At 35.7% G+C, this 14,501-nt stretch overlaps 1 protein-coding gene across 4 annotated transcripts in view; it reads right to left on the bottom strand.

Annotated features, from left to right (window-relative positions):
• VPS13C (vacuolar protein sorting 13 homolog C) overlaps positions 1 to 14,501 on the bottom strand; it is a 209,766-nt gene that overhangs the window by 73,801 nt on the left and 121,464 nt on the right. For all 4 annotated transcript variants that reach the window (XM_043555278.1, XM_043555280.1, XM_043555279.1 and 1 more), the window contains 6 exons: positions 12,847 to 13,151; positions 11,775 to 11,922; positions 6,740 to 6,890; positions 4,604 to 4,713; positions 1,676 to 1,845; positions 169 to 416 (listed from right to left, as the gene is read on the bottom strand). In XM_043555278.1, coding sequence (XP_043411213.1) covers positions 169 to 416; positions 1,676 to 1,845; positions 4,604 to 4,713; positions 6,740 to 6,890; positions 11,775 to 11,922; positions 12,847 to 13,151 — 1,132 coding nt within the window. The remainder of the gene's footprint in view (positions 1 to 168; positions 417 to 1,675; positions 1,846 to 4,603; positions 4,714 to 6,739; positions 6,891 to 11,774; positions 11,923 to 12,846; positions 13,152 to 14,501) is intronic.

Raw genomic sequence — 14,501 nt, 5'->3', positions numbered from 1 at the left:
TTTCTATTCTACCTCTTAAAAATTTATGCTTACTAAAAGTTTTCCACAGCATATATTTAAATTGGAAAGAGTATTTTACTTTCTTGAATTGTCCATTCATCTTTTTTCTTGTAATCTTTGTTAAAATATACGACAAGCTGTCATCTACAACAGATAAATTCTACTAACCTTTCTCCATCTTGATTTTTGCTGTGGCTGTCTGTCGTAGTGGAATCTGTGCTTCTTTTGCCATATTTTCTGAATTCTGAGACACAGCTTTGATAAAGAAATCTGCCACAGTCATCAGAAACTCCACGCTGGCACATACATACAGCTTGTCAAGAACAGCATCAACATGACTTCCATTTTTGCTTTGTTTGTAACTTATATCAATCATAGAACTGTTGTCATCTTGATCATTCCTTTTATCAATCATTCTAAAAAATATACACATTATTTTATTCTTGCAAAAATAATTTAAAAGATGAAAAATTTCCTATACACCTTAATAGTCTTTGTTTCACCTTTGAGTTTTTAATCTGAACAGAAAACAGGTCAACGTTAACTGGGGTCTAATCAGCTAATTAGGAACTAGGACATAGTCTCCTAATCTCTATAGCAAGATTCATGTTTTTAAGCAATTACAGATTATTTTATAATTATAATACAGTAGCAGAAAAATAAATGAATGACTACTAAAAGGAATTAACAAAACACATTAATGTGGTCCCACAAAATTTAAAGGTCAATCTCTTTACATTAGTTTACAAAATAAAACCTTCCTGAACAAATTTATCTCCAAAGATCATCCTATATAATTTGAGTCCAAAAGTATTCAATCCAATTCAAATCAGCCAGTGTTTATCAAGTGTCTGCAGTGATAGTTGCCACATATCCTCACACATGCTGGGAAGAACAGGTTACCAAACAGATGATGGCTTTACCCTTGCCTATTGGACAGCTACCCCAAACACTAAATTTGCAAACTAGAAAAGCTGGTTGCATGATAGCACTCTTTCCTCATTTATTCATCTCTAGGAAACACAAAGAGCTCAGAAGTATCCAGTATGTATTCAATGGAGCCCCTGGTTAGGGAGCAGCATAGTTTTTCTCCAAAGAACATCAAGGGCAAAAAGAGTATGTCTCAGTATTTGAGAAAGGAATAAATATATAATTAGAATATTAAAGTTACATTATTTCCCACTTTACAGGAGGCTAATATAAACTAATGTTTAAGTACTGGCTTGATAATGTGAAAATGCTACGGATTATATTTCTAGTAAAACTTGGAAAAAATTTCAGAATACTGGTTTAAAATATACAGACAAAACAAGTAAGACACAGAAAAGATCAGAAACTTTCAGGCTTTTTTTTGGAAAAAAAAAAAAAAAAAGAACCTGCCTTTTGGGGACAATTTAGAAAACTATGTTACCAACAAACCACCCTATGTTAATTTCATTATTAAAATTCTTACATTCTCTTAGTTCCTGCTTTTAAGACAGTACTCCATTTTATTATTAAATTTCCCTTTAATTCAAATTTCATAGGAACTGAATCTGATATTAACACTATTTATTGATGCACTTCAAATTGAAGTATGACCAAAGATCTCTTTTGATAATCCCAAGCCTAGCAACCAAATGTCAGGTATAATGTCAGCCTTAAATAACGTACAGCAAGTTCAGAGATGACAAACCTTGATGTTGCTCTCTCAATGCCTTCTCTGAGATCGTCAAGTGTGCATGTCTTAAGTTTAAGGCTAACATTCATTGAGCCATCCTTAAACATCTTCCCTACAGAGGCCATAAGATGTAGTCTGAGTTCACCAAGCCGGAAACTGTCATTGTGAAATGAAAGTTTGGATTCCTGTGGTGTATTTTCAAGCAAAAGAATCAGTATCTCTAAATATTATGTAATGACTTTTAAACACATTTCTTAACTCAGAGACAAAAGGCAAACTGATACAACAAAATTTAGAAGCATGGGTGTTAAAACACAAGAATAAAACAGAATACATGTGTTTGTAAGTGTATATGTACATATAAAAAATACATGTGTTGATATTCAACAATGGTTAATATATAAAAATTTATCTCACAGTTTAATGCAAATAAAGATATTCAGGAAATGTTTTTGTCAATCAGTCTAATAAATATTTAATTAAGTCTTCTGTTAAAAACAAAAACAAAAACAAAAAACAAAAAACACCGTGAAAGGAACTATGGGGTTTATGAGAAAGGATAAAATATAGTAGGTGATCTCAGCGAGCTTATACCCTAATAAATATAGAAAATAGAAACACACTATAACAAACGTGACAAGGAGATGCTGTAGACTGTAAATGATCAAAGACTGACATGTAGACACTTATTTATTCATATTTAATCCCCCCATATTCCACAAAGAATATTAAGTGATTAGGTAAAGAGTACAAATAGCAAAACTCAGAAGGTCAAAGAGATCACTGGTGGGCTGAGAAAAATTCAGAAAGAAGATGATAACTGAATTGAGCCTCAGAGACTAAGCGGGATCAGATGGGGTAAGAGGAGGGAGAAGACATTCCAGATACGGAAAAAACACGAGTAAACAATTCAGAGATGCTATAAGGGTACAAGGTACTAGCTGCTTAAGTTTGAATATTTCAATTAAAGAATGGTAGGGAATGAGGGGTGGGAAGAAATACAGGGGCCTACTGAGGTCCCACTTCCCAAACTAAAGATTTAAACTTTCATTAACAGGTAAAAGGATCTCAATCTTTAATTGTAACACATTCTGCAAATTCTAAAGGTATCCCCACATCCTGCAAATTCTATATCTAAAGGTATGTAACACATTCTGCAAATTCTAAAGGTTAAATATACAACCACCCCCCAAAAAGAAGGAAAAAAACAAAACAACTAACAAAAATCTCTTTAGGAAAGTGAAGTCCTAATTGCTCACTATAGACAATGGCATTGATATAAGAGGTATTGGTGATGTGCAATTCCTGGTACATTGGTTATAACTATATCCATCACTCAAGACGGTACATTGTATGCACATGGGTCAGACACTGACATTATTAATGGCAAATTTGAAATGTAAGTTATAAAAATGTAAATAATTCACAAGCTTCTGGTCTGTAACTATGAACAGAAATGACCTGTGACACACCTACTGATCACAATATACTAGTACAGCTACTAATGTAAACAATTTGGAGTCACTGAACTTTTTTTTTTTTTTTTAACGTTTATTTATTTTTGGGACAGAGAGAGACAGAGCATGAACGGGGGAGGGGCAGAGAGAGAGGGAGACACAGAATCGGAAACAGGCTCCAGGCTCCGAGCCATCAGCCCAGAGCCCGACGCGGGGCTCGAACTCACGGACCGCGAGATCGTGACCTGGCTGAAGTCGGACGCCTAACCGACTGCGCCACCCAGGCGCCCCTCACTGAACTTTTTTTAATAAGGTACAATTCAGACAGCCTAATACTGAATGTTTTTTAGTAGAGTAAAAAGTTATAAACGGCTACATGAAATTCATTTAGGAAAGTGAACTTGTGCCAATGTCTGGTATGGATGAGAGGAAAAAGAGCAACGAACAAGGAAGCCATTACAGTAAGGGTAAGCTAAGAAGTTTCAAATAAAGTAGCAGTGAGAAGTATCAGGAAAGAACAAAGAAAAAAATGGCAATACTCAGTATCGAATGAATAAAGGTCAATAAAGAAGGAAGTAAAAGAAAATATCAACATTCTAAGGCTGGGGCACCAGTAGAATGATGGTACCTTAAGTGCAATGAAGAATACATTTAACTATTCATTTCCCATAGGTCATGTTTTTTATTTTTTCATTAACATTAAACATTAGAAATGAAAGTAGTTTACTGCATAAATGACAGACACTAGCCCAAGGCTCAAGAGCAATATGAATAACTTAGATAACAATTTGAAACATAAGATAACATGAATGGACAATAACAACAGACATAATCAATGCAAATTGTGGGTATTATAATATGATGTATTTATTATGAGTATTATGATATTATGTAATTGATACAATAAAATTATTTATTGAAGATACTATCTACATAACAACAAATAGCTTTCTAAAATAGCACTGGTACATTAATTACTTCAAATCATGGCACTATACTTGGTTCTTGTACCCACTAATCGGTATCCTTAATACAAATCTATTACATATAAAATTTATTTAATAGAAACATAATTAATGCTTTTATATCCTGGATAATCATGAATTTTAAAAGAATCCTCCAAGGTTCCAAAGCCACTACTAAATTATTCTTATACAGCTATATTTGTACACATGTATAGCTATGTAACAAAATTACACACATAATTAATTACTCACATATAAAATTCTTCTACTAGAGATGGACCTAAGTAGTTCAGGGCTAATGTTACCAAAAGAAGTAAAAATTTTTCCTTAGCTGAGTAAGATTAGAAATACTAACAAAGTGAAGACAGAGTAAGACCAATGTATATTCTGTAGGCCAAGTAAGAGTTTAATAGGCATATTAATTTTTTAATTAATTTTTTAATTCAAATGAAAAAATGCCAATGTTTTAAAATTAAATATCAATAACTGAAGATGTATTTCTAAATAAATTTACTACATACCTGGTTTATATCATTGTTATAAAGGACAATGGAAAGAGATTCAAAGTGAAAGTCAAATTGGAGAGTGACATTTTGGTCCACAGAAAGCTTTAAGCCTGTCATATCTTGTTCTGATGGTTCAAACATAAGAATGAAAATTAAAAAGCTTTAAGTAGGTACATTATTTTACACTTATTTAAAAAGCAAAGATGATAACCTATTATTCTAAATATGTATCATACTTTCTAGGATTCTTTAAATCATATTATGAGAATTAATTAAAATGGCAATGATTTATTCTATATATATTTAGTATAGGGAAAAATGACAGAGGGAGACCATCTACATTTTAAAAGAAGCAACAAAGAAGAAGGGGTCTTGGAGAGTATCCAGACAACTTTTTTTTAAAGCCCCCCAGAGCAGGACTGTTCATCATAGAATAATTTACAATTATCAAAGCATTTAACCTAAATGGTTATAAGCCAGTGTTAAGAGATTTTGAAATTAGAGGCAGAGAAAAATAAAATATTTTGTCCTAGAACAGACTGGTCAATAACAGATCCTCTACTAGCATAATGTAATTCTCGCTATCTTTAATTACCTATACCACCCAGCTCATTACATTTAAAGAATAGAATATAATTCAAGAGCAGAGACAAACAGTGCTCAAATAAAATATGGGCCAGGGAGCCTTTGGAATTCTGGGGGAAAAGAGATTTCAAGAAGTAATTTAGTCCTTTCCCTCATCTTTAGGCAAAAACGTTTTAGACAATAAAAACAGATACTGTTTTCAATCACTCTTAGACACTGATTTTATCAACTCTTTTGGAGATGGATTCTATCCTTTGATCATTTATAGGGAAATGCTCTTACAAGATACTGGAAGAGCAAACACTGCATAACTTTAACCACATAAAGGCTTCGCCATGTTGGAAAATGCTAGGGTTTTTTCCCTTCACTTTTCCTGAAAGTAATTCATATTCCAATCTCCACCATCTTTGCAGCTTTCTGAATTCACAACTTTTCCCAAGGACCATGTTAACCGTATAGCCAGAGCCAAAGACACAAACTGACCACAGCTGAACGTAATGAGCTCCTGATTTAATCACATACAGCCTGCCTGCTGTTTTTAATCATGTGCACATAGTTCCGGTCTAACCACAGCAATAGCCTGCTTATCTAGTGTTTGTCTGGACTGTACTGGAGTATACTCCCAGTCTGGGGAGAAGATGCTCACCTCACCAACCCCATGTAACACTAACTATCCACCTGAAACAAAAACCTTTTCTGCACACAACTCTACTCATTTATTTTGCAATTTCAAAACACACTGGGCCTAAATACAGGAGAAGCAATGTTAATGATATTATTAACTGGCACTTTTATGTACTGCTTTCTTAAGTAATAGCTGATGATCTGAGCATTCATTATAAAAGCACAACAGTCTGGGGCCATTCAACAGAAGGGGAAGCCATGGAAATATTAACCTAGTTACAGTCTAATAAAACATACGCTCACGTAAATGACTTTAAATGATGAAAAAAGTAAAATTATGTTTTATATAACTATCTTGAACAAGAATGACACTTTTCTTTTATAAAAATTATCCTTTAAAAATGGATGAATTTAAAAGGCTCAGTGCTTTTAAATGACTCCATTGTAATAATCCAGAAAATTCCCTTATGTATGTGACTATATCATTCTCTAATAAAGCCAGATTAGTAAAGCTGTTTTTGTACCAGAAGACCTTCCTTTCTCTTGGGCCAGTCATTTGAGTAGGATACTGAGGCCCTTTTTTCTCTTGATAATTTTGGACCTTGCCATGCTACATGCCTAATTTGCTATTTCTCAAGGTACACCACCTCCGTGGCTCCTAAACTCAGCAAATTCAGCTGTTAGAAGTAAAGGGCAAACATGTATCCTGCAAACAGTAGGTGGCCCCTCCCTTTATGGAAGGCAGTGAGCATACCTCCTTCCCTTGGGAGCTCCAAGGCAGCCCCAGGCCCCGTACCAGCCAATTTTCCACAGTAAATAATACAGTATTGAAACAGTTCATAACACATTGTGCTAGACAACTAAAAATACCACTATACATAAATACAGCATTAACACTAATTTTCCTCCATAATCAAAGCAAAAATCTTCATTAATTTATACCTTTGAGGTGGTCAGGCCCACCCAGAACATCTTTTCTTACTCTTATAGCCTCCTGGGTAGACTGTGTAGGGCTTGGCTGTGAAGAAGCTTCTCCAAGATTTTCCAGCAAAATTTTCATTAAAACTGTTAAGTCATCTTCACTGAGAGCAACCTAGAAAACAACAACAAATTGTTAATATATAAGTAATAAAAAAGCAGAATATCATATCCATGTCTCAGTTTACAGTTCCTCAAATTCAATGTTCACCTAAGCAAAAAAAAAAAAAAAAAAAAAAAAAAGAGTTGGGACAGTAAATACAGGAAACAAGTATTTCATTGTATAGTAGGAGACACTATTGTTGTGTAAAGCACCCTTCTGTCTGATCCCACACCCAAGCACCTGCCTATGTCATTCTTCTTCCAGGTCTGTTCCTATCTTTCTTCTACTGTTCCTGGACCTGTGCTTCTCTCTCCTCTCCTCTCCCCATCGCCACTCTGACTCTCTCTCTTCTCACCCAGTATCAGCTCCCTCCTCCACTTCACTCCCATCCAAACTTAATACAGGAAGAGTGTTGTTCAGTTTCTAGTCTCTACCAAGAAGTAAAAAGATACTCTCCTGCAATGGAGCTCTTATTCCCTGTAAATATGCATCTGGACATACCTAAGATATTTGTGCAACTTATCAAGAATAATGCCACTTAGAACAGTAAGTAGTGCATCACAAAGAATTTTTTATTTTTTATTTTATTTTTTTTAAGTTAATCTTATTTTTTTTTATTTATTTATTTTTTTAATATGTGAAATTTATTGTCAAATTGGTTTCCATACAACACCCAGTGCTCATCCCAAAAGATGCCCTCCTCAATACCCATCACCCACCCTCTCCTCCCTCCCACCCCCCATCAACCCTCCGTTTGTTCTCAGTTTTTAACAGTCTCTTATGCTTTGGCTCTCTCCCACTCTAACCTTTTTTTTTTTTTTTCTTCCCCTCCCCCATGGGTTCCTGTTAAGTTTCTCAGGATCCACATAAGAGTGAAACCATATGGTATCTGTCTTTCTCTGTGTGGCTTATTTCACTTAGCATCACACTCTCCAGTTCCATCCACGTTGCTACAAAAGGCCGTATTTCATTTTTTCTCATTGCCACGTAGTATTCCATTGTGTATATAAACCACAATTTCTTTATCCATTCATCAGTTGATGGACATTTAGGCTCTTTCCATAATTTGGCTATTGTTGAGAGTGCTGCTATGAACATTGGGGTACAAGTGCCCCTATGCATCAGCACTCCTGTATCCCTTGGGTAAATTCCTAGCAGTGCTATTGCTGGGTCATAGGGTAGGTCTATTTTTAATTTTCTGAGGAATTTTTTAAAACAAAAACACAGAGCAGAAAAGGAGCATCTTGTTGATCTCCCACCTTTACAAAAGGGAATGTGTGACAAAGGAAGGAAGGAGGGAAGGAAGGAAGGAAGGAAGGAAAGAAAGAAAGAAGGAACAAACAAACAAACAAACAAAGTAAGTAAGTGATGGGGTGCCTGGGTGGCTAAGCCAGTTAAGCAGCTGACCTTGGCTCAGGTCATGATATCACAGTTGATGAGTTCGAGCCTTGCATCCGCTTCTGTGCTGACAGCTCAGAGCCTGGAGCCTGCTCCGGATTCTGTGTCTCCTTCTTTCTCTGCCCCTCTACCACTCACACTCTGTCTCTCTCTCAAAAGCAAATAAACATTAAAAATTTTTAAAGAAAAAGAAAGAGAGAGAGAAAAAAAGAAAAAGAAATGAAGAAGCAAAGAGGGAGGGAGAGAGTTTTTGAGTCAGGCAGCACTGTATCAACGCTACCACTTTCTGGCTGTGCTATTTGCCAAGTTTCTTAGCCTCCTTAACTCAGGTATCTTAATCTTTAAAAAAGAAATAATACCATCTTCCTCCTAGCTGCCTGCAGAACATGAAGTAGCTAGAACAAAGTTGCTACTGGCTGCCAAGAATCGTTAAACCTTTTAATCTTTCTATCTTTTGTACATTTTCCCTACACATATAGCGGTCCAAAAGACTGTTCCAAATACTTAAACACAACTTCACACAGGCATGCATGCATTCACAGCACCTTCTCCTCTGAATACCACAGAATACTTTGTTCCCCAAATACAGGCCCTTATTGACAGAAAAAGTGCCTCACCCCAGCCTAAATGAAAATGGGGAGATACTTTAGCATGAGATAGTAACCAAAGATTTCTTGTTTGCTCCAAGAGAATAGATGTCACTTTAACTCCCCAGAACTTCCCTGTGTATTCATTCCCACGTGTGATACCAACCAAGATATTACAACTACCTGGAAAGCAGTGAACTTCACCATCCCCTCTGGTTTGCTGTGGCTGAAACCCTTCCGTAAGCGTGAATGACAATTTGAGACATGGCCCCACAGTTGTTTAAGAACTGTCAAACTGATTTACTCAACTCACTGATGTCACCTACCTGATACCCTTTCTTAGCTACACCCAGAAAAAGTACACAGACTCACACCAATGAGGGGGTGTTCTGAGATGCCTGGATTGCTGACACATCAGGTAGTAGAAACTGTACCCACTAAGGCTGCATCTTGATTTAACAGGGGTCCTTTTAGTTAAAGTGATGATCACACACTGATGTTAAAATGCTGATCTGTTACTTTTTGTCTTTCTTTTGAAATACTTCCAGCATAAAGGAAAAGCAGAGAGAATACAATAATCCTCCCCAATGTACCTATCATCTAGCTTTGTCAAATCTTACAGTTTCCCACATTTCCTTTAGATCTTGTTTCTCCATTATAGATATGGTTGAAGACCTATGTTTACTTCTATGAGACTTCATCCCAGCTACACTCCTTTTCAGCGAGACACTATCCTGAATTAGAGAATTATTCTTCCCATGAATGTTTTCTTATATTTACCACTGTTGAATTCCCTACAAACAATACACACACACACACAACACAAACACACACACAGCAATGTCTATTGTTAGTTATAAAATTTGAAATAATATAATATAATATTATAAAAATATAATATTTTTTCCACTTTTATGTTTAAGGTATACCCATTTTGTTTCATATAGTTCTAGCTCACTCACCTTATCTGCTTTATACTGCCCATAATATGAATATACTATCCCTTAGTCCATATTCTCCTACTGACAGAAATACAGGTTTTACTTTTGCTTTCAGCAAACCTAGAACCACACAATCCTTGAAAGCAAGGGGAAAAGGTCAGATATTAGCCCTGAGATCTAATCTCTTAACAGCAAGGGAGAAGCTGAGAGTTGCATACTCTGAAATAGAGAAACCTTTATGAATAAATACCCTAGACACTCTTCCCTTATATTATATCCACTCATAACTACACAAAGGACCCTTCCTCCCTACAACAAACTTCAGTTTTGTTTTTTTTTTAATTTTTTTTTTTTCAACGTCTTTTATTTATTTTTGGGACAGAGAGAGACAGCATGAACGGGGGAGGGGCAGAGAGAGAGGGAGACACAGAATCGGAAACAGGCTCCAGGCTCTGAGCCATCAGCCCAGAGCCTGACGCGGGGCTCGAACTCACGGACCGCGAGATCGTGACCTGGCTGAAGTCGGACGCTTAACCGACTGCGCCACCCAGGCGCCCCCAAACTTCAGTTTTAACTTCTTCCTGAGTAGAACTCTTTGACCTTTCTGTTTTATCTTAGAACTAACTCTGAAGTAATCACAGGTATCAAAAACTTCTAAACTACTAAATTTTTATTTGTTTTTCACATACTCGGTTTAGTCACTCTCGGTCCTCCCCTATCCCCTACTGCTTGTCTTCAGTGGTCTCACAAACATGCACAGGAGAACCACAGGACTCCTACACTTCCATTACCACCTTTGACCAATACCATCTCTCCCAGTGAGTCAACATGGAAACTGATAATCACACGATTATAAACAATGCTGTATTTATAGGCTTACCAAATGTACACATTCATCTATTTAAAATGTCCACTTTTCAGGGTGCCTGGGTGGCTTACTGGTTAAGCGTCTAACTCTTGGTTTTGGCTCGGGTCAGCATCTCATAGTTCATGGGTTTGAGCCCCATGCTTCAATGCAGAGCCTGCTTAGGATTCTCTCTCCCTTCCTCTCTCTCTGTCCCTCTCTCACACACACACTGTCTCTCTAAATAAATAAATAAATAAACTTTTTTAAGAAGTTCACTTTTTTTTTTAAATTTTTGTTTATTTATTTATTTGTGAGAGAGAGAGAGCGAGCAAGTGTGAGTGGGGGAGAGGCAGAGAGAGACAGAGCGAAATGCAGACTCTGAAGCAGGATCCAGGCTCTGAGGTGTCAGCACAGAGCCCAACATGGGGCTCAAACTCAAGAACCATGAGATGATGCACTGAGCCGAAGTTGGATGCTTAACTGACCGAGTCACCCATGTGCCACGTAAGTTCTATTTTCGAATTAAAAGAGTGCTTTTAAACATTAAGAATACTCCTATGGTAATTTGAATGTGGTATTTAAATCTTACTTTATACTGGCTTACAATTCAAGTGCCTTAAAACTGTAACAGACCTTTCCAAAATGACTAATAATATGTTCAGTAAACTCTAGTAGGTTTTATCTCGGACTTCTTGCTGGCTTTACCAGATATGTGACTAAAGTGAAATAAAGAAAAGTCAGAGAATTAGGATGACTTCATTTTCAGTTAACAAAGTACTCATTTAAGGCATCACCACTTTTTTTTTAATGTTTATTTATTTATTTTGAGAGAGAGAAGAGAGACAGAAAGAGAGAACGAGCGAGTGAGCAAGCAGGGGAGGGGCAGAGAGAGACATAGAATCTGAAGCAGCCTCCAGGTTCTGAGCTGTCAGCACAGAGCCTGACATGGGGGGCTCAAACCCATGAACCATGAGGTCATGACCTGAGCTGAAATCGGAGGCTTAACCGACTGAGCCACTCAGGCATCCCAAGGCATTACCACTTCTGATGTACACTAGAACTGGACTGTGATCAATGCTAAAAGCCTACTCACAATTTTCACATAATGTATACATACACTTACCAACATAGGTTTTAGCTTTCCTTTTATCTCCATCCCTGGAATCTGCATATACCATGCTGCTGCTAAATTTCGTTGTATGGACAAAAGCATGTTGACTGGTTTTAAAATTTCAATGTCATGTTGTGGCAAGCCAGACTGCAAAATAGTTCTGAAAGATAAACAAGAATTTGTTTTGTATTTTTTAAATTTACATTTTAAAATGAAGACTATCATATTGTATAATAGTTTCCAGTTTTCCTGGATACTGAAGGCTGCTATCAGAATTCTTCTAGAACATGCTTCTTTTCACAAATCAATCCAAATCAGAAGAAATCAAGAGCTTTCTAAAATAAAATCTAGGCAAGGCTGATTCCAAAGACAAAGAGTATGACTATTAAACTATTTATTATCTTTCACAAAGACTATTCAATATTAGCAACTAGTACAATGTTATACAAACAAATGTTTAACATCTTCCTAAAAAAGGCAAAGAAACTCTATGTAATCCTTAGTTTTGTGTTATTGGTACTTCTCCAAACTCAAAGGGAAAAACTCACCAAACCCACACATTGAACAAACATATGGTAATAGTCATTTCAAGCATGACTGCCAACAACCATTTGCACAACCAAATGAATGACTCTTGTCATTCAACAGACCCAAGACTTTCCCATTTGGATTCAATAATCCTTTAGATACCACACTGAGAATTCCCAAACGTGACAAGGTTTGGAAATGAGGAAAAAAAAATCTTAACTTTTAGTACATTTTAAGAAGTCTGCTTCTGTCTACAGAAAATAGCTATGTGCAAAGTGAAAAATAAGTAAAATAAATTGAAATTATTGAGTAAACTATAATTTTATAATAGTAAATTTTTATAAAATGGAAAAAGCCACATAATAAGTGTAGTAACACAAAATGAAGATTCCATGAGGTGCACAAGTATTACCACTGACCAAAACCCAATGGTCATGTTTTTATAATTATAAAAAATAAGGAATGACAACCACAAAGAGAGTATTTTACCCCTTGAAAAGATTTTATGAGAATTATATTTCTAGAAGTAGCACACAATTGGATTATATATGTATACCTGGACAACTTCAATTGAGTTAGTTGAATGCTCATCTTGTCAATGACTGGAGGAAGAGAATCACGTTCCATAGGAACTAAGCTAAATTTGTTTTCAACTCTGATCAAACCCAGATCTGCTATAACAGCATTAGGTGATACTGAAGACTGAGGAATAATAATAACTGGTGCTTTCAAGTTGATATCCATCAAAAGGCGGAAACTCTTTTGAGCCAAGTCTTTCATGCTGGAAGCAGCCCTTTCTGCAGCCTGGACTGTGGCTGAGCTCAAAGCTTCTTTGGCAGTTTGGAAATTGTTGAGGAAGTTCTATTGGAAGAGACAGATATTTAGATTTCCTTTAAAAAAAAACAGGATTAACTTTAAAAAGCATCTTCTTTAAAAAAGAAAAACTAAATAAAATAGTAAAACAAAAGAGAGGCTATTTCTGATTGTATATATGGAGACTGTCCAGAAAGACACACTCTAAAATATTAACAACTATTACCTATAGAAACAAGAGTCTTTTAACTTTCATTTTATGTATTTCAGAATTATCTGTTTTTTTATGAGAAATTTTTGTTGGCAATTCTTTTTTAAGTCTCCCTTTACTCATGAGTGTTTGTCACTTTAAATTCAAATGTAAATAGGGGTACCAGGGTGACTCAGTAGGTTAAGCATCTGATGCTTGATTTCTGCTCAGGTCATGATCTCACAGTCAGTGAGACAGAGCCCTGCATAGAGCTCTGTGCTGACAGCACGGAGTCTGCTTGGGATTCTGTCTCCCTCTCTCTCTGCCCCTGCCCCTCACTCAAAATAAATAAGTAAACTTAAAAAAAAATAAATAAAATAAATTCAAATGTAAGTAAAAGGACAGCAATTTACTTCTCCCACAGAGGTTCAATTTTGTACCTCTAGGGCACAGGGAAAAAAGTTTATTGTTAGAAACTAAGAAATGCCAGCTTATTTCTGAAGTTTTTTTTCTGAGTGTACTCAGGCATAAGCAAAGATACTTAAGGGTCTATAAACTTGCAATCATTAGCAAGAGTCCAAATCACTTCATTTAAAGTAAGATGCATTTCATCTCAATTTCAACTAAAAACATATTTTTCCCAATGAAGAAAAGATGACTTTTAGAAGCAATATTCTTGAAGCTAATAATATAAAGTGAATTAAATTGCCCCTTCTCCAAATAAAATTACCTTCCAGAAGAATAAAACATAATGGTGTAGGTAGGAATCCATGACTAAAAGCCCTAAATAATAGTCTTGCTAAGAGGCATAGGCAGATTTAAACTCATCAGCCCATGACATTTACATGGAAATAATAACTAAAAGAAAATAATTTTATAGACTTTTTGATTACAATTATATTCAAAAGTTGTAAATTCCAATACTAGTCCTTCATAAGCCTGAGGAGCTCCTAAAAAAATTCTTGTAGCTAAATACCTTTAAGGGTATTTCATAAAACAACACTGAAAATACCTAAAGTAAAACAACAAAAAGTACTTTTAAATTATAGAACTATGGAAATGTGAAAGAATGAGAACAATAACAAAAATTCATTTGGGTATCCATCACGTAAAGGATTTCCTTCACTATGATATTCTGTTCAGCATTTCAGTATTTACCACATAGCCCTGTTAGTAAAGATTTTGACTACCTAGTTACAGATGTATAG

The sequence above is a fragment of the Prionailurus bengalensis genome, chromosome B3 (genome assembly GCF_016509475.1).
Source record: "Prionailurus bengalensis isolate Pbe53 chromosome B3, Fcat_Pben_1.1_paternal_pri, whole genome shotgun sequence".
NCBI lineage: Eukaryota > Metazoa > Chordata > Mammalia > Carnivora > Felidae > Prionailurus > Prionailurus bengalensis.
Note: the sequence above shows the minus strand (reverse complement) of the source record. Positions and strands in the feature narration are given on the sequence as shown.